At 39.0% G+C, this 24,589-nt stretch overlaps 1 protein-coding gene and 1 long non-coding RNA gene across 3 annotated transcripts in view; one reads left to right on the top strand and one right to left on the bottom strand.

Annotated features, from left to right (window-relative positions):
* Window positions 1-13,101, top strand: part of LOC132597672 (uncharacterized) — a 29,853-nt gene extending 16,752 nt beyond the window's left edge. Inside the window, exons 4-5 of the long non-coding RNA XR_009564884.1 lie at window positions 10,320-10,477; window positions 12,568-13,101. This is a non-coding gene — a long non-coding RNA (uncharacterized lncRNA). The remainder of the gene's footprint in view (window positions 1-10,319; window positions 10,478-12,567) is intronic.
* PRRG4 (proline rich and Gla domain 4) lies at window positions 157-16,870 on the bottom strand. Of its 2 annotated transcripts, none has more exons than XM_030864800.3 (6): window positions 16,753-16,870; window positions 15,954-16,066; window positions 10,245-10,408; window positions 8,801-8,849; window positions 7,659-7,791; window positions 157-3,863 (listed from the first exon to the last, which is right to left on the bottom strand). In XM_030864800.3, the coding sequence occupies exons 2-6, from the start codon at window positions 16,054-16,056 to the stop codon at window positions 3,629-3,631; spliced, it is 684 nt and encodes a 227-aa protein (XP_030720660.1). In that variant the 5' UTR covers window positions 16,057-16,066; window positions 16,753-16,870; the 3' UTR covers window positions 157-3,628. The 2 variants fall into 2 exon arrangements, with proteins under 2 accessions (XP_030720660.1, XP_030720659.1); XM_030864799.3 differs by having other exon boundaries at window positions 16,719-16,824.
* Window positions 16,871-24,589: the final 7,719 nt, after the last annotated feature.

The following is a 24,589-nucleotide window of genomic DNA, read 5'->3' on the forward strand; positions in this document are numbered from 1 at the left end:
AAGCTAGCACCACTGGGTGAAAGATACATACAGCAATACCATGCTGTAAACATTGTTTTGAAAACATGCAACATGTTGTTCACATTTAACTCATATAATTATATGCCACTATATGAAGAATGTTTAATTGAAACAAGCAACAAATATTTACTTAGCATAAAGTTTATTCACATGTATAAAAAGTGTCTGTGATAACAAATCCGTTAAAACCAAAATATAATCAAACCTGTAGGAAAAATATGCATTCAAAAATGGGTTGCTTTTTCCAGATAATGAAAATGCTGACAAATTTGTACTGAATTGCCTTAAACTCTTAAACTGTTAGGGAGACATTTGTAAACGACAAAAAATGTTGAAGGAAACACACAATACAGAAGATTGAAGGCATCATTATATATCATATGTGTTCCAAAATGCTACACAGGCAGGATCTACAAAAGAATCTAGTTTTTTAAAAAATTACAGAAATTCTAGACACTCTTCTAGTAGTATAAATGTCACATACATTTCAAATCAAACTAGTAACTAATTTATTTCACATTCAGTTAGAACAAAAGCAAAATGAATAATATGAAATTAAGCTTTTAAACAGCACTAACAAACTTTTTCTCACTAAAAAATTCTCTTGCACATATAGGAAAAGTACACACATACATAACTTATCTGAGAAATAGGAAAAAATGATTAGAATTTTACAGGCAAACGGGAAACCAGACACAGAGGATGCTGTTGCTCTAGTTTTTAATTGTTCTGAGAATTATCACCCAGCTCTGTATAATCACTCAGAGGGCACAATATTAACAGATGCAAAACTTTGACACAGTCATAATTTGTGCTCTCTTTGATTTTTTTCATCTTGAAAAGAGAATATTCTGTGTAGAATTATCTAGCCTACTGAAGGCATAACCCTATTAATGTGTACTTGTCTTTTTCTAGGCTTATTCCCTTTTCATACCCATATTACATTCATTTCCTGATTGTGATAGAGGAGAAAACTGATATACCTAATTAGAAAGCTTTGTGTCAAAAATAGATTTAATGGTTAACACTAATATGTTACCCAGGGAAGAAGCACAAACAAAACAAATTAATCAAACTAGAAAACCCACCACCAAAAGTATACAAGGAATAGAAAAGCGTGAATGGGACAGAAATATGTGTCAATAATTTTATATTGATATTTTCCTTTTAATTATTATAAGTATTTGATTATGGTTCTATCACATTTTCTTTTTTATATTTAAAGTATTATGAGCTCAACATTGGATGCTCTACAAATACCAGGTATTTCATAACCTTAATGATAAATTCTAGATTTGTTCAAGTCAGAGCAACAGTTTCACACTTAATGATGGCACATGACAAATCTAGGCTACTGCTGGGGTGACAGGGGTTGTCACAGGCTCTGAAGCTAGATTTGCAGTTAGATTCTTGTGAGTCAATGGGAGTAAACAAGTTCATGGAATATTTCAAATTGTGATTCAATAAAAGATATATCGTATCTTATATATATATTGGGGTTTTTTTGCAGTACGCGGGCCTCTCACTGTTGTGGCCTCTCCTGTTGCGGAGCACAGGCTCCGACCGCGCAGGCTCAGCGGGCATGGCTCACGGGCCCAGCCGCTCCGCGGCATGTGGGATCTTCCCGGACCGGGGCACGAACCCATGTCCCCTGCATCGGCAGGCGGACTCTCAACCACTGTGCCACCAGGGAAGCCCCCGTATCTTATATTTTTATTCATCCTAAGAAACACACGTGTGAGAACACATATACAGATATGTAATATATGCACCTATATACATTTATGTATATATGACAAATGTTTATACATTTCTCATAAAACTTAGTTGTTTCTATTTTATAATTTCATAATTTGAGACAGTGTAATTCTATAGATATGAGATGGGCCTAGAATAGTGTGCTTGTTCATTCTAAACCTAGCTCTCACCAACATGTTAGATTTTGGTCAAGCTATCCTTCTATGCCTCAGTGTGATTGCTAAAGTGAGTAGTTTGCCTCTGACCTTTTAAAGAGGATTAAAATAAGGGCAAAGTGCAAAGTTACATGAGGAAAAGTGCTTATGTAAGCCAAGGTATGACAAATAGTAAAATTTTTATAGGTAACGTAGGTGGCTTTAAAAAGACTTCTTCCTAATTATATCTAAATGTTGCCAGATGATTTCTTTGTAACACGCAACCAAAGAGACTGAAAATATAAAAGGTAAATAAAGTCTTTAGCAGTCTATAATGATTAAGATCTTTCTTTTATCTGCATTAAGATCATGCTGTCTTAAAAGAGAGACATACACTCAAACACACAGTATAATATGATTTATATTTTCTAAACATTTAATTTGGAAGGAATTATCAAATGCATGTGAGTCTTAATCTCACCTGTGTGAAAATATAAAACAAAATACAATTTTATAAATGGTCTTAAATAGGAAAAAAGCAATGCCTGGCAAAAAACATAACAGAATTTTCTATTTCTCAGGAGTATGTTTTTTTTTTGAGCTCCTGCAAAGAGGAAACAAATTCACATATACATACACACCCACTCAAATAAATTTGTGCACAAACATTCGTTCCAGAAATTTATAGCTTATACTCTACTATGTTCTTAAGGGGAGACTGGTCATACATACAATTAGAAGAAAATACAAAATATAGGTCAAAATGATTACCTATGGTGTTCTGTGTCTAGACATTAAGAGATACAGGGGGTTGCTGGTAACTTTAATCAATATTATTTTGATAGCAGAAAAGTAAATTACTTCTTCCAGGTTCTCCAACTATTATTTATAAAATTCAACAAATTTTCCAGATTAATAGTTATAGTCAATACAGACAACATAGCAATGAAAATGGGTGTGTCTACTCATCATTAATATGCACAACTTATCAAGCTGTCACTCCTAGATTTGAGGCCTGTACCTTTATTTGGTGGTGTAACAACCCTTTCAAATCTGTAACATTGCAACCCTGTTCCCTCTGAAGAACTAACTCTCTATCAAGTATTTGTTTGGTTTTTTTTAAAGAAAACTATTGACCCCACTCCCCATAATATGACTGATAGCAAGAGTTCACAATAAGAACGTGCAAAATATGGTGAATGCTATGCAATAATTTAAAATAAAAAAACAAGTGATTATATAAAGGCCACCAATTTATATTTAAATGCCAAATTCTGTGAAGTATTTCCAACCAAAAAGAAATCCTAAAAAAAGAGTAGGTCAAATATTATGACTTGGGATAACCTAATAGTTAGAAATTCTTACCTTTTTAGTATTCAATACAAGAAATCTACAAACTTCTTCTGTACAGAGGATACAGATAGTTCCCCAGTTGTAGCTGTGACACCCATAACAGATTTTTTGAACCATTAAAAGGAACAAAAAAGTGCTCTCTTCTTAACTGCAAAGATACAAAGTTCCTTATCCAGCTGATTATGATCAAGTTTAGGTCCAGGATGCTAACAGATCTCCAGTGGCATAGTACACGTGCTTGTTCCTCCTTTACTCTCTGCAGTTTGTCATAAAGGGCTGAATCGACATGTCTTTTTGGTTCAGGGAAAACAAACCATTTAAATAATGTGAATGTCCTATATCACCAAGACAACAAGGTGGGCTTAGCGAGATGGGAGTGACATAGATTTTTTAAATACCCTAAACCCTTTTGCTGGCCCAGGATATGGTGGTGGTGGCGAAACATTCTGTTTTCTGGTCAGTGCCATTGCCTGTTCATAAGAAGGTAATCCTGTGTCCTCCACTGAAGGTGGCAATGGAGGCAAGACAGCCTCCTCAGGTCTTCTGAAAACGATGGAGGGAGTGTGTCTGCCCCTTCTTGCGTAGGTGGCTGAAGAACTAAACAGAGACAGCATTGAGGTCTAGGAAAGGCAGCATTTTTAGGTTAAGATGGCAATATTAAAAAATCCAACATTTTGATACAGGTGAACCCAATTTATTTTTATTGTTTTAATTTTTTGGCCGTGCTGTGTGGCTTGTGGGATCTCAGTTCCCCAACCAGGAACTGAACCCAGTCCATGGTAGTGAAAGCACTGAATCCTAACCACCAGACCACCAGGAAAGTCCCTGAACCTGACTTATTAATACAACAACAGTTTTATTTTACCCATAAACTCTGAAAGAATCTTGATATAATGGAAAGATCAAGAACTTTGAAGTCAGTCATGGGTAAGAAACAGGATCTTGTCATTTCATAGCTGTGTGACCAGAGGCAAGGTAACCTAACTCAGCTTTCCTCCTCTATAAAATGGGGATAACAATAGCTACCTCAACAGAGATGTTTTGTGTGGATTGAGAAAGATGTCTTACGTAAAGCATCTAAGCAATGTCTGGAACGCTGTAACAAGGACTCAAAACACGTGAATTCCCTCTTTCTCCTGCTCCTGAATTAAAATTTTCTCAAAGTATGGTGTGAAACCAAATCCAGGCTTTGTTGAAAGGCAGCATAACTCCAAGCCTAGGAAATTGATGCCACAGAGATAATCACAACAGCGATGCCCGTCTCTCTCTCCTCTGTTCCCCACTGAATCCCTGCTGCCTGGGCCAACCCTCCTAAACAGGACTTCTATCATATCATTCTTCTCCGCAAAAGTCTAACCTGCAGCCTACTTTCTACTGAATCAAGTTCTAACTCCTGTGCCTCCTTTTCAAAGCCTCCCTTATTCTGGCCTCACTTTATTTTATAGCTCTCTGCTCTTGCCAAGGTAGCCTCTTTACTCTCCTCTGTATGTGCAATGAATTCTATGGTCTATCTCTGTGGTTTCACCTGCATTGTTCCCTTTCTCAGATTATTATCTTTTCCCCATTGATCTCCATTGATTTAAGTCCAACAATTACAAAAAAAATTTTTTTAATTAAAAAAAAAAAAGGCCTAGTTCAATATGGCCACTGTTTTCACAAAACTCTGTCACCTATACCACCAGCCAATGAAATTTGAAATGCAACACAGGTCTGGTGTTTTGAAACTACATTTTCCCTTCTCACTTGTGAATTACAAATTAAAATTTAGATATTAGTAAATTGATCTGTTTAGACTGTGAAGTTGGCTGCCTATGAAGCATCTATGCCTAAATTAACCTCTTATAGTTATGACTAATAAGATAATTAAAATGTATAGGTAATCCCCAACCTCTAGTCAATATTTACAGTATTCTTCCCAATAAGAGACAGCTTAGCAGACCCAAAATACTGCAAACTTTTGCAAACTGAATCAATCAATTTGCCCCTTAGAATGCCTTTTCCTTTGGAGGTTATAATGAGATCTGGAACTGGACGGAAGGAGAGAGGAAAATTGCAGAGAGAAGAAAAGAAAAAAATCTGTGTAAATCTAGGAACTGGATAATCAGCCCTTCAATAGTTGAGAGGTGACTGATAGCCTCCGAAGTTTACTTAGAGGAGTCAACACAATTCCTCCTCTGTCAGAAACCTGGAATATATTCATGGTAGGCTTGTCACTTGCCACATTCATTAGCTTGTGACGAAAAGTTCTACTTGTTTGTTTATAGGAAACAGGAGAGACAGATGTTTTATTTGAAGAAATGAATTTTTCCACGTTGACCTTCAAAATTTAAGTTACAGGAACAATATAATTATATTAAAGTCATTAAGTGTCTCCACAGTGATTTCTTACAAGATTCAAATCAGAAAGTATGCACCAGGAACATCTCAAATAAGCTGACAGCATTATATTATGCCTGTTTTCCTCCATAAAATATAGGGACTAAGAAATGAAAAGATCTTGTTTCCCATTTCTTGGCATGTTTTTACAGAGGAATGAGACAAACTATTCTAACAATGATCTTATTTTTTACTTTTTTCTTTTTCAAATATTCCTCACCCTTCCCCCACTTCCAGACTTGCAAAATGTAGAAAGAGAACACATAACTCTGCTGCAAGAATTTCTTGGGACAATTGATGAACGGTACTTTACTAAGTATTTAAAAGTTAACCTTAACACAAGTGAATGTCTGGTTAACCTAGTTTGAAATGTCCCCTATAAAGGGTTTCTGTGAGAATCAAAGAGAGACAGTAGATGTAAAAATGACCTGTAAACAGTACAGCATTATACTGTACTAACATTAAGTATAACTAAACTTTTAAAATAAGAGATATCCAGGTTTTCAAAATTTTATAACAACATACATAGAAAATATGCATAATAATGCACCTCTTTATTCCTCGTGTCTTTGAATTCTGCTTCTAACCTCATGCAGGAAAGAAGCTAGAAGGTTTCAGAGAAAAACGGCATAAGGTAAGAAGGTGTAGTGGTGCAGAAAAGTAGAAAAATGAAGAAAAACCGGAAAGAGGAGAGAAGACAATGTCGAGCATGAGGACACTGAACAATGGCTGTGCTCACAGACTTTGAGGGAAATTACTAAATGTGAGGGCATACAGAGACTTTTTGGGGAAAATACTATAAATGGGGTGGAAAAGAAGGAAAGATAAAAGGCAAGGAGAGTCTTTAAAGACATATTTTCCGATTTCTTCATTAACCTGTGAGTTTCCAGGTATGCTGCAGCTTGTGGAGAAGGACATATTGAATAAAATCTTAGTCAAAAGCCCTAGAAAACAGGAAGAACTTGCTCATTTCCTGTCTATTAAGTAAGGGAAACCTCTCAGCTCAAAACATAGTGGCTTAAGAAAAATTGCACAAAATTTTCCTTATCTTCTCTCACTTTTCAAAATTTTATAGGATTTACAGAAGTCTCAGACAATCTTCTTAGTCCCTGCCCATGATCACATCAATGCCTCAGGGAGTTGTTCAGGAATTCCAGCTTGGGGATAGAATTACACTATACTTTGCTCCTGTCCTCTGCCCGCTTTGCTGGCATGTCCTCCTCTGCACCCTTACTGTAGGCATCCTTTAAGACTCCGTCACTTGCCTTCTGTCCTTTCATCACACTCAGAGAACTTGCCTACTCTCATGGCTTCAGCTTTTATCCTCCAATGGATTTATCTTAATTCCATATCTGTTGCCCTAAACTCTTACCTTAACAATAAAGAAGTTGTTTTTCTTATGGTAAAATACGTGTAACATAAAATTTGTCGTTATAACCATTTTCAAGTGTACAATTCAATGGTATTAATTATATTCACAATGTTGTACAACCATCACCACTATTTCCATAATCATTTTATCACCTGGTTACCATCATTAGCTTCTTCATAGAATTTGAAAGTGTAAATAGGGATATATAAGCATTAATTTCGATAGCCTATTTCGCATGTGGTACTTTTTGTTGAATAAGGTTAGTTCTTCACTTTCTCATCTCTACTTACAGATAAGATAATAACTTTTTATTCTAATAAGGATGTTGAGATTCTATTATGCAAACAATTATGGCCTTTATGAAGCTTTACTAATGTGCTGGAACTCAGTTAATAGTAATGTACCAATGTTGGTTTGTTAGTTTTACAAATGTACTATGGTAACATAAGATGTTAACAACGAGGGAGCTGCGTGAAGGACATAAAGGAACTCTCTGTGCTATCTTTGTAACTTCCCTGTGTATCTAAAATTATTCCAAAATCAAAAGTGTATTTTAAAAAAAAGGCAGCCATTTTTTTTAGCCATTTAAAAATGACAGTATAGAACATATAATAGTAAATTAAATATTTTTATTTGGTACTTACCCTGGATGTCGTTGCCTGTTACACTTAGTGATACAAAGATAGTAACCAAGTAATCCAAAAATAACCAAAAATATTCCAGCAGCAATTAGTCCAGTCAGAAGGCCCATAACATCGATTTTTTCTCTGTTAGCATCTTAAGATAAATCATTAAAATAACATGAATATAACAACTGAAAAGCACCACCTATGATTTCAATAAATTCAACGCTGGGTGTAAGCATGCTATTAGGCATCTAATAATTAATACTGATTACTTTTAAAAGTCTGTGCTAGAAACATGACCAGAAAAAATTTAGATACACTTCCTAAAAGCCCTAGCTCTGACTTCATTTATTTTTAATTTTTTTAAGTTTTTGACCACACTGTGCGGCACGCAGGATCCCCAACCAGGGATCAAACATGCGTCATCTGCACTGGAAGCGTGGAGTCTTAACCACCGGACCGCCAGGGAAGTCCTTAGCTTCATTTATTTTAAATGTTATATTAAATGGATGAAAGTCAACACTAAGTGGGATAAACATGTTCTTTGTTCAACTATACACATTTTGGTATTAACTACTAAGATAAATGTAGTAAGCAATTCTGGTGTAGCTATGTAATAGTCTCCCTATAGCTGGGGCCCTACCTAGGGGGAATGAAAAAAGAGCTGTCAAACACAAACAAAACAAAACAAAACAAACCTGACTAAAAAGCAGCTAGAGATGATAAATGTAGATAAAATAAAGGATCTCCCCTCTCTAGGAGTTACTTAATTCTACCTAACAATCCTAATTTACCTAGTAGCGTAAGTATTCCATTTACTTGTAATGGTAAAAAAGAAAAAAAAATTAAAATAGTTTACTATTTGAAACTAATAGAGTCCTACTTTTATTCTGTGCAAGTCTTGACTTAGCTGGACTGTTTAAAATAGCATTAAGCCTATTATCTCATTTCCCTACTATCTCACCAAACTTGATTTTCAGTGTGTAAATAGATGAATGTGGCCTTCTCTGTCTTAGATAGCCCAGTGTATAACTGAGAAATCTTCCTTGGCTTTACAAAGTATGTATGTTGTGCAACAACCAAACTCAAACAATGAAACTAAAAATGTACTATGATAGAGGGTGGGAAAAAACATGAAAATTGATCAATTCTTGCCTTACCTGATTCTGTGGTTGGTCCTTTAACTGAATATTCTTGCCAAAATGCCATCTAAGAGAAAGGTAAAATTTCCAAGTTTGTTTAATTTCTTTATTGTCATTTCATTTGGTCTCAATGACCTAGACTAGGGGTGGTAAACGCTTGGCATGTGCCACAGGTAGGATACTAGTTCATTCATGCTGGAGGGCGTGACTCACTCTAATAAAGTACTGCCATCCACCACTGTTTCTTCCAACTCTGGAATTGGTCAGGGGATTATTGCCAGTGCTAGCTCTCTACTACTGTGCGCTGATAGTCTCCCTTCACCTGCCCAGAGCCCTCACTCAGGCATCAGGGGACACTATCGCATTAGAGAGTCGATGAAAGTAGCAGAGGTGGAAGTTGAAGCAGGGGACTCATTATCATGTTTGAAAAGGAGTCTGATTTTTTTCTACATTAGATGAGCCTTCAGTCTCCTAGGAAATTTTATTGAAAGTTATTTATTGATTTGGAAAGACATCCCTGAGACTGTTTAAGTTCAGTGTTACTTGAGAGAATGGAAGCCATTTTTAAGGAACTGTGATAAAATTAGAAAACGGGTTTGTGAAAAACAATAGAATTTCAACAGGCACAACTACAACGCAGAGTAGACTTTCTTTCCCTTCTCTAGTAGATGCAGCAGATAATAGCAGGGAATGGAATCTGGGCACAATTTTGGAAGAAAAAAGAACTAAGTGTCAATAACACCTGCATTTAAAGGATACCTAGAGAGGTTTTTATTGACCAAAGAGTAAAATGGGATTCTTGAGGAAGGGGAAAAGGAGCTGGGGTTATTTAATCTACAAAAAAGTGAAAAATCTGGGTCACTTGTCATTCTTAAAGAATATGCCAGATTATAACAGGGACAGTGCTGGCTGTTTGTTTTGTACCTTTTCAGGATTAACAGATAGGATTTAATTGTATTTTAAGGGAGAACTTCTAAAGGTTTATTGCCAAGCAATAAAATCCTGAATGCAGGGACTATATATCTTATCTTCAGTCTCTAGCAGAGCACTTGGCACATAATAGGTCGTCAATAAGTACTTGAAATATAAATACAGTAATCAAAAATGGTAAGTCCTAATAGAAAAAATTGCTCTGAGTCTTGAATGACTGAAGCCTGAGTCAGAGAACTAACTAAAATAATATCCCGAAGTTTAATTCACTCTGCTTCATTATTGTCTTTGAATATCATAATGTTAAACACAGAAAATCACGACATAATTGATAATTTGATAATTACTATAAGCCCAGTTAAGTATAAAGCCAAGTCTAAATGGGCTAATTACAATATAAGAAAGTAGAAAGAGGTAACAGGTATACAATCTGAATTCTATTTAAGGCACATAATCTCTACTGAGTGAAAGTGCCACTTCCTTAAGTACAATTTAATAGATGTCTAGCCAATTAACATATCAACCAAATTACCGTTTTATCTTCATCCACAAAAATTTCTCTGGCTTCCTCATAATTACAAAGTTCTTCTCTGCATTCTCTTTCTAGGTCACTGGAAGTGAAGAGCTCCAAATCAAATCTATTATATAGGAGGTGTCTACATATGAACAAGTTTGCTTCTTCTTTTGATGTAAAGACTAGCAAAAAAATAGAAAGATTTCAAACACCGATAAAAAATAAGGCAGAAAATTCCTGTTTTAATTACGGTAAAAGCATATAGTTCTTTTGATCTGGTTAAATTATACCAAACTTTCTTGTGTGGTTTTAAAATCTGACAAAAAGAAATATCATCAGTAAAAATAATTCCTGCTAAATATGAAGTACAGATACTAACAAAATTCCAGAACATACTTGAGTAGATTATGTCCGAAATTATGAGCATAAATAAAAATTATTCGAGTATCACTTTTTCCTCTAGACAATTATTTTTCCAATAAATGGCAGGCCAGACTATTCTATTTCTAAAGTGTTGGTTTCCTATTATCTTGACTGAGAAAAATTAGTCTGGTGTAATGGACAGAGTACTGGACTAAGAGTTAGAAGACAGACTCTTCTTTTTGATTTGGCTTAGCTATCAGCTACATCCTGGGATAAGTCACTTATATCTCTGGGTTGCCATTTCCTGAAACACTTTTTTTTTTTTTTTTGGCTGCACTGTGTGGCATGCAGGATCTTAATTCCCTGACCAGGGATCGAACCCATGCCCCCTGCACTGGGAGTATGGAGTCTTAACCACTGGACCTCCAGGGAAGTCCCTGGGTTGCCATTTCCTCATCTGGAAAATGGGAATATGAACTAAATAATAACTAAGATCTCTTTATGTTTTAAAATTATAAATTCATACATTTATATTAAAATTGTTCTATCAGGTTTATACCAAAAAATTTTAAACTTCTAAGCTAATAAAATCATAAGTTAATTATAAGATTAATTAAAAGCCATTCAGTCCCTCCCAAAGGAGTAGCTCCCTCCACTCAGCCCCTAAACATGTGTCTACAAAGTTTTATAAGACTCCGTCTACGTGTGCATGTAGGGAAGGTAAATGGTAAACACCATAGCTAAGCACAGGTTGACACAAAACCAAAATATCCTACCAAGGCAGTATTTTCAAAACCTGAAAACTTCAAACTCGTTCTGGTGTCACACAAAGCTGAAGTGATCTTGCTCCAGATCATATTACTGAGACTGGAATTCAGAAACTCTCTGAGAACTACCCCAACTGCTTAAAAGAATTTAAAAGTCTTGGTATTTCTCACTGCTAACCATTACTAAAGGAAGAATATATTAGAGTGGGCAACTGAAAGATGGATCAAGACTGACGACAGGGACTTCCCTGGTGGCGCAGTGGTTAAGAATCCGCCCGCCAATTCAGGGGACATGGATTTGATCCCTGGTCTGGGAAGATCCCACGTGCCACAGTGCAACTAAGCCTGTGCCACAACTACAGAGCCTGTGTTCTAGAGCCCACGAACCAAAACTACTGAGCCCACGCACCACAACTACTGAAGCCCACACGTCTAGAGCCCGGGCTGTGCAACAAGAGAAACCACTGCAATGAGAATCCTGCACACCACAATGAAGAGTAGCCCCTGCTCACCACAACTAGAGAAAGCCCGCGTGCAGCCAAAAATAAGACCTAATGCAGCCAAAAAAAAAAGACTGACGACAGTGCATGGTCTGGAAGACTAATACTAATTTGAGAGTGACCTCAGGTTGGCCATTTATTCTTAGCCTTTGAGAACAGTCACACCTTGGCCAAGATATTTTCCTTACTAATCAATCACTTTTCCAAGCAGGTCTGAATCTTAACAGAGCTGGATTTGTCCGATACAGTAGCCACTAGCCACATATGGCTATTGACCACTTGAAATGTGGCTAGTGTGAATTGAGATGTGCTGTAAGTGTAAATACACAGGGGACTTCAAAGACATGGTTTAAAAAAATATGAAATATCTTAATGCTTTCTATTGCTTATATTTGGAAATACTGGGTTAAATATTTTGGATATATTAGGTTAAATTAACTACATTATTAAAATTAATTTCACCTTTTTTTTTTTTTTACTTTTTAAAACATGGCTCTAGATAATTTCTTATGTGGTTTGTATTTTATTTCTATTGGCCAGTGCTATTCTAGTGTATTCATTTCTATGTTAGAAATAACACATATGAGCTATTTGAACCAAGGGGGAAGCCAAAATGGGATCATTGGTGATAGATGTTTTGAGAAATATTCTAAAGGGTAGACCAGTGTGATAAAATATTTTTGTTCTTTCTTCTTCTTTGTCTCCTTGTAGATTTTACACTACCACCTAATGGAGACAGAATGAAAAATTTTCCAAGTCTCCATCATCTCTCATTGGGATTCTTGCAATGGCCCTCTAAGGCAGGGGTCCCCAACTCCCGGGCCATGGACCACTATCGGTCTGAGGCCTCTCAGGATCCGGGCGGCACAGCAGGAGGTGAGCAGCGGGCCAGCGAGCGAAGCTTCACCTGCCGCTCCGCTCTCCATCGCTCCCCATCACTGGTATTACTGCCTGAGCCATCCACCGCAACATCCGTGGAAAAATTGTCTTCCAAGAAACTGGTCGCTGGTGCCAAAAAGGTTGGGGACCGGGCTTCCCTGGTGGCGCAGTGGTTGAGAGTCTGCCTGCCAATGCAGGGGACATGGGTTCGTGCCCCAGTCCGGGAAGATCCCACATGCCACGGAGCGGATGGACCCGTGAGCCATTGTCGCTGAGCCTGCACGTCCGGAGCCTATGCTCCACAACGGGAGAGGCCACAACGGTAAGAGGCCTGCGTACCGCAAAAAAAAAAAAAAAAAAAAAAAAGGTTGGGGACTGCTGCTCTAAGGGCTCTCCTTGTCCCCCACAGCTACACTGGTTTCCAATGTGCCTGGTTCTCTCCTGCCTTTGAACTTGCTGTTTCCTCTAAATAGAACTTTCTTCTTTCACTCTGCTCTCTCACTTCCTTCAGGATTTTGTTGAATGTTACCTTGAACCCCATCCCCACTCACCCACCTCTGGCAATCCCCATCTCCTACTATATTTTGTTTTTCTTCATAGCACTTATCACCATCTGGTGTTCTGTATGCTTTACTTACTTGTTACCACTCTGTTCCCCTAGCTAGAAGGAAAGTTCCATTAAAGCAAAGGATGTTGACACATAGAGATGCCAAAAAAATTACTTACAAAAATAAATGGATGAACTTGACTTCCCTGTAGTGGGAAGGAACTCTTGGACCTAAATTCTACCAGTTGAAGCAATTCAGAGGTATAGTCCATTACTCAGCTTGGCATAGGTTTAAAATATTAAACCAGTAATGAAGTAACTCTGAGCCTGCCTAACTTAGCTATATTGTACTTACTACATGAAATCTAATTTCAGAATGGAGAATTAGAATCTGCCTCTGTATTGCTACTTCTCAGGTATGCCCAGATCTTTACATTTTATTGGCTAGAAAAGCAGTGCCAAATTTCTCATTGTCGGTCTCCTATTCAAGTCAGTTTTCTGAGTTATAAAATGCCCCTGCCCTCCAAATGGGACTTTCAATTTAAAACGAAAATAAAAAAGCAAGTCATAAATATTTTTCTTGTTCCTGAAATGATATTTATGCCAACGAAAATCTTCACTGATGTATAAAACATGCCCTCCAGGAGGGGCTGCTGTTTACCACTTCCCTGAGTGTGAAAGTTCTGATTCAGTCCATGGTTGACCTTACACTTTCAGTGCCTTATCAAACATCTTCCTGCCTCCCTTATGATCTTAGGAGAAATACTGTCCTTTGTTATTTGGGTTCTAAGTAGCCCTGGATTTGCTTTTAATTGAAAGAGGCAAACTTCCTTGCCCCTGGAGCATCCTGAACTTCCAGCGAGAGTTCCTATTTTCCCTCTGGCCGTTGCTGGAGGATGCACTGGCCTTTGCACCTTTGTATCTGCCTCAGATTGTCTTTCCATCTCTGTCTCCTGTCTTAGACCATCCTAGGAAGTTGCCTGTGCATTCCCCTATTTTAAGTCCACCAACTGAGATATTCCATTTTCCTCCTCTCTCCTGTCTCCCCATGCTTTCTAAATAAATTCTTTTTAGGTCATTTCAACCCCACCTTTGGGCTTTATCAGAATGCAGCTGAAGGTCCTTTATTTTCCTAATTACTTTTCATATCTACATTTATTATATCTCATTTGCAGATAGAGAGCACTGGCTTCTGTGCCATACAACTCTCCGGAGACAGAGTTACTGCTAACTCACTCTTTCCTCTGCTCTTGAAACTCTCTGTTTTAACTTCTGTCATAGAGTTTATGGAGATTATCAGTTTACACCCTGCCTCTCCCACTAGATGAAGTAGTCCTCCCGGTCAGGATTACAATCTTTCATTTCTACATCTCCAGTGCCTAGCAGAGAGCTCGGCACATAGTATATGTTAATAAAGAGGTTATTACTGAACAAATCAGCTTTTTAAATATACAGGATTCTTCATTTACATTTCCCACAGCTATCTCCAGCCTTCTGCACTCAAGTATGATCTCTAAATTCCTTCCATAGTTTGTGATGTCCTTGAGACTGTCTTTTATGCTGTATCGTGTGAATGAATGAGTACACTCCCAAGCATTCTGGAGATCAGCATCTGGTCCTGCTGAGCATGGATCATCCACCTTATGTATGAGTGGACTTACATATATGGTACAACTTGGGAGGCACCAAGAAGGATTTCCTTCCAAATCTCCCCCATCCCACTGGCTAGCCTATCCAATTGCCTAGAATTCTGCTGTCAGTGTTTGATTCCTTCAGGTTAAGATACTGCCCTATCTTAACACACACACACACACACACCCCCTCCTAGAAGGTTTGAGACACTAAGCTGTATTAATCATTAATAAGTCATCCAGGAGTATTAGTGTCACAGATCCTTCCCAAAAGAAAACAAGAGTAGGATCTGATGAGAATGAATAAGGGACAGGAATGTGTGGAGAGGTAGATCCAAAGCACTGGCACTGGGTAGGGAAGCATAATGACTACGCAGGGAGAAATGAAAGCCATTTTTTTTTCTTTTCTGTTTTTTCTGGTTAGGCTTTCAAAATATGGGCAGAAATCAGTCTAAGACCTGGAGTCCACAAGGTATGGAATTCTAGGTTAGCAAGCCCCAAACCTAATCTTCTCATACCTTCTGACTTTACCCAGATAACCAGGCATTTAAAAGTTAAAAAGGACCTCAGCGATCATTCCATTCCCCATCCCCCATCATTTTACAAGCTGAAAGGGGTTAAGTAACTTGCCCAGAGTCTCCTAACACATCCGGACTAGATCCTGGTCTCCCTGTCCATCTTTCCAGGAAGAACTGGAAGAATTATGCTCATTATAATTACCACAATTACCACATAGCTTCATCTAGAAAAATGGCACTCACTGATTTTCAGAAGTTGAAATAGGTTTTCCATTCAGTTAACCACCAACCTGGTTTTAAATATATACTTAGCAAAAGTAACTCACAGAAATGAATGTGTATAAATTGCACTTAACATAACAAACCACAACATTACCAAATAAACCACAAATTAAAGGACATTTTAGTGCTTCTATGATTGATGGGGGCATGTAGTTTCAAAGACTGCACTTTCTGGTTTGAGCTCTGTAATCCGAGTCGGGTTTCCAGGAGGGTTTTCCTGGAGCCGGAAGCCAGGCTTACCTTCTTCTCCCGCATGCCTCAACTCCTCTGGACTTCTTGTGTGGTGAGGGAACGCGAAGGTAAGTATGCGCAGTTGGCTGAGTAGCACCAGGAGTGTAAACATAGTCTGGCAACTGTCAAACAAACCGAAACAAACAAAATAACCAACAAAAACCACGTCAAAAAAGGCCCCGGCTCAGCACTTTGAGTTCCTGTGGGAACTGAATCACCTACCTGTTGTGCTCAAAGCCACCGCGCGACTGCGCCCTGCGCGCGGTTTCGGTCGCCGGCGTCCGACCCGCGCCCGGAAAGCAGCCCCGAGAGCGTACCCGGGGACAAATGCCGCCTCCGCCCTACCCCTCGCCTCCCCACCCCACCTTCCGGACTCTGCAGACGGCAGAGCGGGCACCTATCGCCGCGGCCGCCCTCTGCTTTCCGTTGGAATCGAGCCCGGTCCGCCGAGGTGGCCCCCTCCGAGTCGCCCATTCCCCGTCGGGGCCGAGCCGCCGGGCCCCGCACCTGCAACTCCGGGCGCATGTTCCAGCAGCTCCCAGGCCGGAGCCTCGTGCTTGGGTAGTCCCTGCGGCCGCCAGACCCTCCGTCTCGGCGCCCCCAAACCCTCGCCTTGCTCTCCGCAGGGCCGAACTGGCCCGCACGCTCGAGGAAGCGCCTGGGGTCCGCGGAGCGCCGCCCTGGCCGGCACGGGGACGCGCGGCGCAGGCCCAGCCTTGATCCCGGGAGGCCGCGGAGCTGTGGGAAAAGGAGGAAGCAGCTCCTTGGGAGTACCTGGCCGCGCTCCTCCTCCCGGGGGCCGGCTCACCTGCGGCGGGCGGGCAGTTGGCCGGTGTCTCCGGGGAGCCGTCCCTCGCTGTAGCTGTCGCCGTCGCCACTTCTGCCCTGAGCCCTGGGCTAGCCCGGCCGCCCACAGCCAGTTCTGGCCCCGCCTTGGCGCGCGGGGGGCAGGTTTGGGACTGGTTTCTAGATCCCGCGTCCTCCGCCGACTCAGGGGAGCGTGTTCGACTCCCAGTAGCTAAGCAGAGCACCCCCCGGAGCGTCCGGGGCTTTTCGCTTTGGGTTCCACTAGGCTAGGGGCTCTGTCTTGAGACCTTAGGTCTCAAAGGGTGGTCCGCGAAGGAGAGCAAAACATTCATCGGAGAAGTACTATGAACTGGGAAGTGACCTTAAAAATTAATCGATTACGTTGGTTCTTAAATCGTGGTCCCCTAGGTCTGGGTCATCTCCAAGATCCTTTCAAGGGGTCTCCGAGGTCAAAATGATTTCTTTTATGGTACAAAGACATGATTTGCCTTTTTCACTCTCATTCTCTCATGAATATACAGCGGAAATTTCCAGAGGCTCTTTGACGTGTAATGATGTCATCACTCAGCTAACAGGGTGCCTGCATGTGTATTGTGTTTTCCAGTATTTTCTATGGTAGTAGGTTTAAGTATCAATATGTACGTTTTTATAGAGATTCAAAGAGATTAATAAAATTTGCTTGTTCTTCGTGCTTTCTGTACTGTTATTCGCTATCTTTAGTCATACCTGGCAGGATAGCTATAACATCATTTTTTCAAACAAGTAGTCATCTGAAATCTTGAGCTTTTCTTTGAGCCTAGGCAGGAAGACAACAAAAACTAAGTACACTTTGTTGTCTTGATTTGAAATAATATTTTGAAAACTTCTCAGTTTAACAGGTAATATGATAAATACCATTAGACAGAATTTGCATAAGTAAAAGCTCTTTGGGGTCCACCACCTATAATGACTTATAGCATTTGGCAGTATGAACACAAACTTCAGCCACTATGGAGCTGCAAGATATTTTGAGATTAGGTAGCAAAGAGAGAAGAGATTAGTCAGTAACGACATTGTTCAAGATTGTCAATTTCTTCTGTTATTTATTTGCTGTATTCATCTTCTTATATTGTATCATTTGCTTTTTTAAAGTCACAGTATTCGTATGCTTTTCTCCCAAAACATTTTAAATGCTTTTATTCTGGCCATCTGTAGAATTGGGCCGGATATTATGAATCTCATTTTACAAAGGATACTGCAGCATGAAGAAGTAAAGGATCTTGGAGAGTCATTGGTCAAGTAGTAGCCCAGCTCTTGACTCTTTCCAGTGCTTTTTTGAGTTATTACCAAACCATGGAGGGCAGGAGGTAAAGAATTATTTAATTTCAAAAGAAAGAAAAAAAAAATCAGAGCAATGAGATTAATGGACTTGGGTTAGTATGGTAATGCATCTCTGAGTTTGAGCACATACCCACCCACTTACCTGTGTGAACTCAAGAATGAAATGGAAACTCACTCGATTGTGTGGGCATGAGGATTGACTCAAAGACTGTGACAGGAAATGTTAAGGTTGCAGCCATGAAGCTCAGCGATGTTAAGGGCACATCCACATCCTTAAAGGCACAGCGTTAACTGTGTCATCAGACTACGTAGAACAGAAGATGCTACTTTACTGAACTTATGTTTCTGTGACATTTTAGCCTTGACATTTCAACATTGGTTGTTTGGTGTTTTACTTTATCCCCGTAAAATCAGTAGGTGGAAAATGAAAGACTCCTACTGTTCAAGGCTGATTCTATGTCTCTATGCAAGTATTTTCAGATTCAACAAATAGGCAGAGGGGTTAAATATTTTATTTTAATCATTTGCTTAAATCCCTCTAAAGGAACTTTTGGCTAGAGCTCACATTTAATTCTATCATTTAAGAACAATGATTGTTAATAACAAAATAAAATAAAAAACAGTGTGAGAGGTTATCTGGTTTCCTGGTCACCTGATTTTATGTCATGCTGTGGTTAGTAATGAGAACTACATGTCATGTTAAAAAAAATAGTAATCCTCAGAGTCCTTACAGGGCACATAGGAACCTGAATCAGTGTGGTTCTGAGCTGCCCTCTGGGGCCTGTGACAAGGACCTATGTCATAGCTGGTCACAAAACTCTCACTCTTTGTTCAGACCTTGGCATTTTTACAGCTATGATTAGTTCTTTCACTCATTGGACTCATTTTATCATCATAATCTTACTCTCTGATTGCCACACAATTTTTTTTTGGCCTCTTTTTTGTAAACCTAAGCTCAGGTAATAATGTGCTAAGTAAACAGTTGTTGTTTTTCATACACAAGTTTATTGGGCATCAATTGCAAAACCATACTTTCATGCACAATGTCTGAAAAGAGAGTTTAGACAAATCATGTATTTTTAGCTACACAGCTGACAGTGTTTAAGAATCATTCAGGGACTTCCCTGGTGGTCCAGTGGTTAAGACTCTACACTCCAAATGCAGGGAGCCCGAGTTCGATCCCTGGCCGGGGAACTAGATCCTGCACGCCGAAACTAAGAGCCCGTGTGCCACAACCAAGACCCAGTATGGCCAAATATATAAATAAATATTTTTAAAAAAGAGAATCATTCATTTATTCTGCATCAAAGAAGGGTAATAATGGAGTGCTGATGTTGCTGGTACTGATTAAAGACATACATTATATGGAAGACCTGTTAGGAAATCTACAACCTAGGATCCTATTTATCCTTCTTTGGTGAAGGATTCTCCTTTGTTATTTTATGTACCACCCTGGTTTGAAGCTCTCAAAATGAGAGTTCTCAATGACTGAGTTTTGACATATAAAATGTGGGTTTTAAAGCACTGTTTATTTTACTGATGTACACTAATGGCTTTAGTAGAGTTTATGGGTCTCTTTTACCCACCCTCAACACTGCCACTCTGACAGCAACTTGAGAGCCAGGAACAAAGTTCACCAATTTTCGTACCTTGTCGGGCACATGGCAGGATTTCCCAACCACTAAGTGAATGAAAGAAGGAATAAGTTCTAGTCCTAAGTCTGCTTCTCTCTAGCTTTGAACAAATCACTTCTCATCACTCTCTCTGCCTCTTCTGAGACATTGAGGGTTTGGTGTGAATGAACTCTAAGACTCCTTCTTGGGACTTCCCTGGTGGTCCAGTGGTTAAGAGTTCGTCTTCCAATGCAGGGGATGTGGGTTCAATCCCTGGTCGGGGAACTAGGATCCCACATGCTGCAGAGCAACTAAGCCTGTGTGCTGCAAGGAAAGATCCTGCATGCCCTGCATGCGCAATGCAGCCAAAAGTAAATAAATATTAAAAAAAAAAAAAAAAGAAAGTAAGATTCCTTCTTATGCTAAAATTGTATGGTCTTTGACCATTCTTAATCATGAAAGTATAAAGAGGGCTCTATTTAAGTAATTTTCTAATTTATTCTTTCCTGTCTGGATAGTTTTGGATTATTTGCTTTTATATAATTTATGTTATTTCAAATGAAGTCATTATATCAAAATATAAAATTTGGAATTTATATACACAAATTACCTATTTTATTATTTGTTCACCCTTAATTGTACAAAATGGGAAGTTAATATAATTTTCTATGTGGCAAAAGAGATAGTAAAACATTTTAAAATTTACTTTCATTGGCTTCTCTGATAACTTGGTTTACACTTTTCATTCTTGTGTTATCAGGAGACATTGCTGCAGAATCGTTTTCCTATTATTGGGACTCCTATTTTATTTCTTTCCAACTTTGCTTTTTCTTGGATTTATATTGAATTTATATCTATTTTTTTGGTATTTCTACTACCATTTCCCCTGTTTTAGCTCTCCAACTGCCTCAATACTTTTTTCATTTTCTCTTGTATCCTCAGAATTTAGAATTTCAAAATATGGGGCACATTGATCTGTCTTTCTTCTCTAAGGAGAATAATGTTTTCTCTTTCTTTTGAGATACACGTTGTGCCTACCGTGAGATTATCTGTATAGTGTTGGACACAATATACATTGGATGAATTAAATTATTTCGAATTTATTGAGCTTCCCTGGTGGCGCAGTGGTTAAGAATCCACCTGCCAATGCAGAGGACACAGGTTCGAGCCCTGGGCCAGGAAGATCCCACATGCCGCGGAGAAACTAAGCCCGTGTGCCACAACTACTGAGCCTGCGCTCTAGAGCCCACAAACCACAACTACTTAAGCCCATGTGCCACAACTATTGAAGCCCGCGTGCCTAGAGCCCGTGCTCTGCAATAAGAGAAGCCACTGCAATGAGAAGCCTGCGCACCACAAAACGAAGAGTAGCCCCTGTTCACCACAACTAGAGAAAGCCCACACACAGAAACAAAGACGCAATGTAGCCAAAGATAAAGAAAGAAAGAAAGAAAAAGAATTTATTAGTTTTCAACAAACAAATTAACAAACAAGCAGAAACCTAAGCTCATAGATACAGGGAACAGATTGGTGGTTGCCAGAGGTAGCGGGTAGGGAGTAGGTGAAATGGGTGAAGGGGGTCAAAAGGTGCAAACTTCCAGTTCTAAAATAAATAAGCCATGGGGATGTAACGTACAGTATGGTGACTATAGTTAATAATACTGTATTGCAAATTTGAAAATTGCTGAGTAGATCTTAAAAGTCTTCATCATAAGGAAAAAAATTTTTCTGTAAATATGTATGGCGATGGATGTTAACTAGACTTATCATGGTAATCATTTCACAACAGTATATACAAATATTGAATCATTATGTTGTATACCTGAAACTAATTGTTGTATGTCAATTATATTTCAATTTAAAAAATTAAAAAATAATTTATTAGTTTTTATTGCCATATTTTGTAAAATAAATTTTATTTATTTATTTTTGGCTGGGTTGCATCTTCGTTGCTGTGCGTGGGCTTTCTCTAGTTGCAACGAGCAGGGGCTACTCTTCGTTGTGGTGCTCGGGCTTCTCATGGTGGTGGCTTCTCTTGTTGCAGAGCATAGGCTCCAGGCACGTGGGCTTCAGTAGTTGTGGTACGTGGGCTCTAAAGCGCAGGCTCACTAGTTGTGGCACATGGGCTTAGTTTCTCTGTGGCATGTGGGATCTCCCTGGACCAGGTCTTGAACCCATGTCCCATGCAGATTCTTAACCACTGTGCCACCAGGGAAGCCCTCCATATGTTTTTATTGTTCTATTCTATTTTTTTTTTTTTTTTTTGCTGTACGCGGGCCTCTCACTGTTGTGGCCTCTCCTGTTGCGGAGCACAGGCTCCGGACGCACAGGCTCAGTGTGACCATGGCTCACGGGCCCAGCTGCTCCGCGGCATGTGGGATCTTCCCGGACCGGGGCACGAACCCGTGTCCCCTGCATCGGCAGGCGGACTCTCAATCACTGCGCCACCAGGGAAGCCCTGTTCTATTCTATTTTTGTTTATATGTTCCCTTGTTCCCGTTTCCCAATCCTGTTTTTTTCTTTTTCCTTTTATTCCCTCTTATTTCTTCTAAGTTGCTATTTTGGAAAATTCTGTTTTTTCTCATGATTTTCAACTCTGTCTTCTTTCCTGTGCGCTGCAAGGAAAGATCCCGCATGCCCTTCTTTCCCTCTCTAAGGAATTTCTGTAATTTTCTTAGGTTGAACTACATGAAATTGCCATTGTTGTAAGTTAAAAAAATGCTTGACTATCAGCAGTTTCATGTGGTTCAACCTAATAGTTTTCCTCAGTGCTTAGCACAGTGCTTGGCAGATGCTCAGTTAATATTTGTTGAATGAATTCATAAATAAATTCTTTTCACTGGTTTCTCTGAGGGCCTGGATAACGTTAAGCAGAGAACTCTTTACCAATTGTGGACTCAGAAATTTTTAATCATCAATAATCTTACTGATTTGCTCATTACCTGGTCTTATTAGTTCTTTTCATTAATGTGCTCAAGGTAAACCTGAGGATATGCTTATGCACAAGAATGTGGTTACCCACATCAGTGTTATTATATACATATTGGCATGAATGTTAGTAAACGTAAATTTCTGGAGCATGTGTCTTTTTGTGAACTTTTGTGGACATCTATATGATTAGCCTCTCAAAAAGCTGAAATCTGTTAAAAGAGAAGTAGCAGAAATAGAGAGGAAGGTTAGATTTCTTAAAATACTATTTCAGCCTCATTAGCAGTAACATGAAATATCTGTTATTCCCAAAACATTCACCTCTGATATTCTGCTACCCTCAATGAGCCTTTGAGAATTTATGCACACTGAAAGAACAGCTGAGCCTTGAAGAGGAGACATGAAATGAGGAAATTTTTAGGTTTCCTGAGTTGCTGATGACTAGAATTGCTGACCCTGTTCATGAAGATATTTAGTTCAATATGCTTTTAATACTTTAAAATATTAACTCATAAGCCCATGTTTCCTGACAACTAAGATCTTTTTTCATGCACTGACGAACAGGTGCAGATATTTTAAGAAATTTATCTAAGGAAATTTAGCAAGTGAATCAGGGGGAGCATTGAACCTAGGGTTTGTGGTTTCTACCCAATAGAATTTCCACTTCACCCCGTTGTCATTAGACTTACTTAATCATTCAGTAATTTCGTTTATGATTCATGCCCTATGAATCATGAAAAGTTTCTTTTGTTTTCTTTTAGTCATGAAAAGGTGAAATTCAAGATCTGTCTCTGACATGTGGCATCAACCTCTCATGCAATGAAGTGCATACTTTTTCTTTCTTTTTAAAGAAAGCAATATGTACGCTTTGTAAAACATCCAAATAATATAAAAGTTAATTAGTAAAAAGGCAACTGCTCCAAAAGAAAACTGTTAAAGTAGGTTTCAACACAGCCCAATCCTTTTTTAGTGAACTCTGAAGAACTGTTTAAATGCTATGTCATAGGAATTTTTTTTTTATGTTAAGTGATGACTCCTTGGGCACATTTAATACTGCAAATATTTTCTTTGCACAGACTCTTTTATAATGTGTAATGTTTTAAAAATGTGTTTTTAAGAGTTGTCTCTCTCACATCTTATTCCAAAATAAACTCCAGATGGCTTTAAGAATAAAATGAAAAAAAATGACCCCATAAAAGAATTGGAAGAAAATACAGGTGGAGAATATCTTCTCCTAGAGTGAAGAACTCTCTAATAATAAAAGCAAAGGAAAAATGATAAAGGAAAAGATTGATATATTTGACCTCATAAAAATTAAACATTTTTAGACATTATAAGACACCATTAAAGTTAAAAAGCAAATGACAAACTGGGAAAAATATTTGAAACATACGTGACAGACAAGGAGTTAAGATCTTTACCCTTTAAAGTACTGTAACAAATCAACAAGAAAAAAGATCGGGCTTCCCTGGTGGTGCAATGGTTAAGAATCTGCCTGCCAATGCAGGGGACACAGGTTCGGTCCCTGGTCCAAGAAGATCCCACATGCCGTGGAGCAACGAGGCCCGTGCGCCACAACTACTGAGCCTGCGCTCTAGAGCCCGTGAGCCACAACTACTGAGCCCTCGTGCTGCAACTACTGAAGCCCGTGCACCTAGAGCCCATGCTCCGCAACAAGGAAAGCCACCACAATGAGAAGCCCGCGCACTGCAACGAAGAGTCGCCCCTGCTCGCCGCAACTAGAGAAAGCGTGCGTGCAGCAACGAAGACCCAACACAGCCAAAATAAATAAATAAAATTTTTAAAAAAAGATCACCTAAAAACAGAGACGACAGGATTTCCCTGTCAGTCCAGTGGTTAAGACTTCCCCATCCAATGCAGGTGGTGCTGGTTCGATTCCTGGTTGGGGATCTAAGATCCCACATACATGCCTCATGGCCAAAAAACCAAAAAACAAAATAAAAGAAAACAAAACAA

Source organism: Globicephala melas, chromosome 8 (genome assembly GCF_963455315.2).
Source record: "Globicephala melas chromosome 8, mGloMel1.2, whole genome shotgun sequence".
Taxonomy (NCBI): domain Eukaryota; kingdom Metazoa; phylum Chordata; class Mammalia; order Artiodactyla; family Delphinidae; genus Globicephala; species Globicephala melas.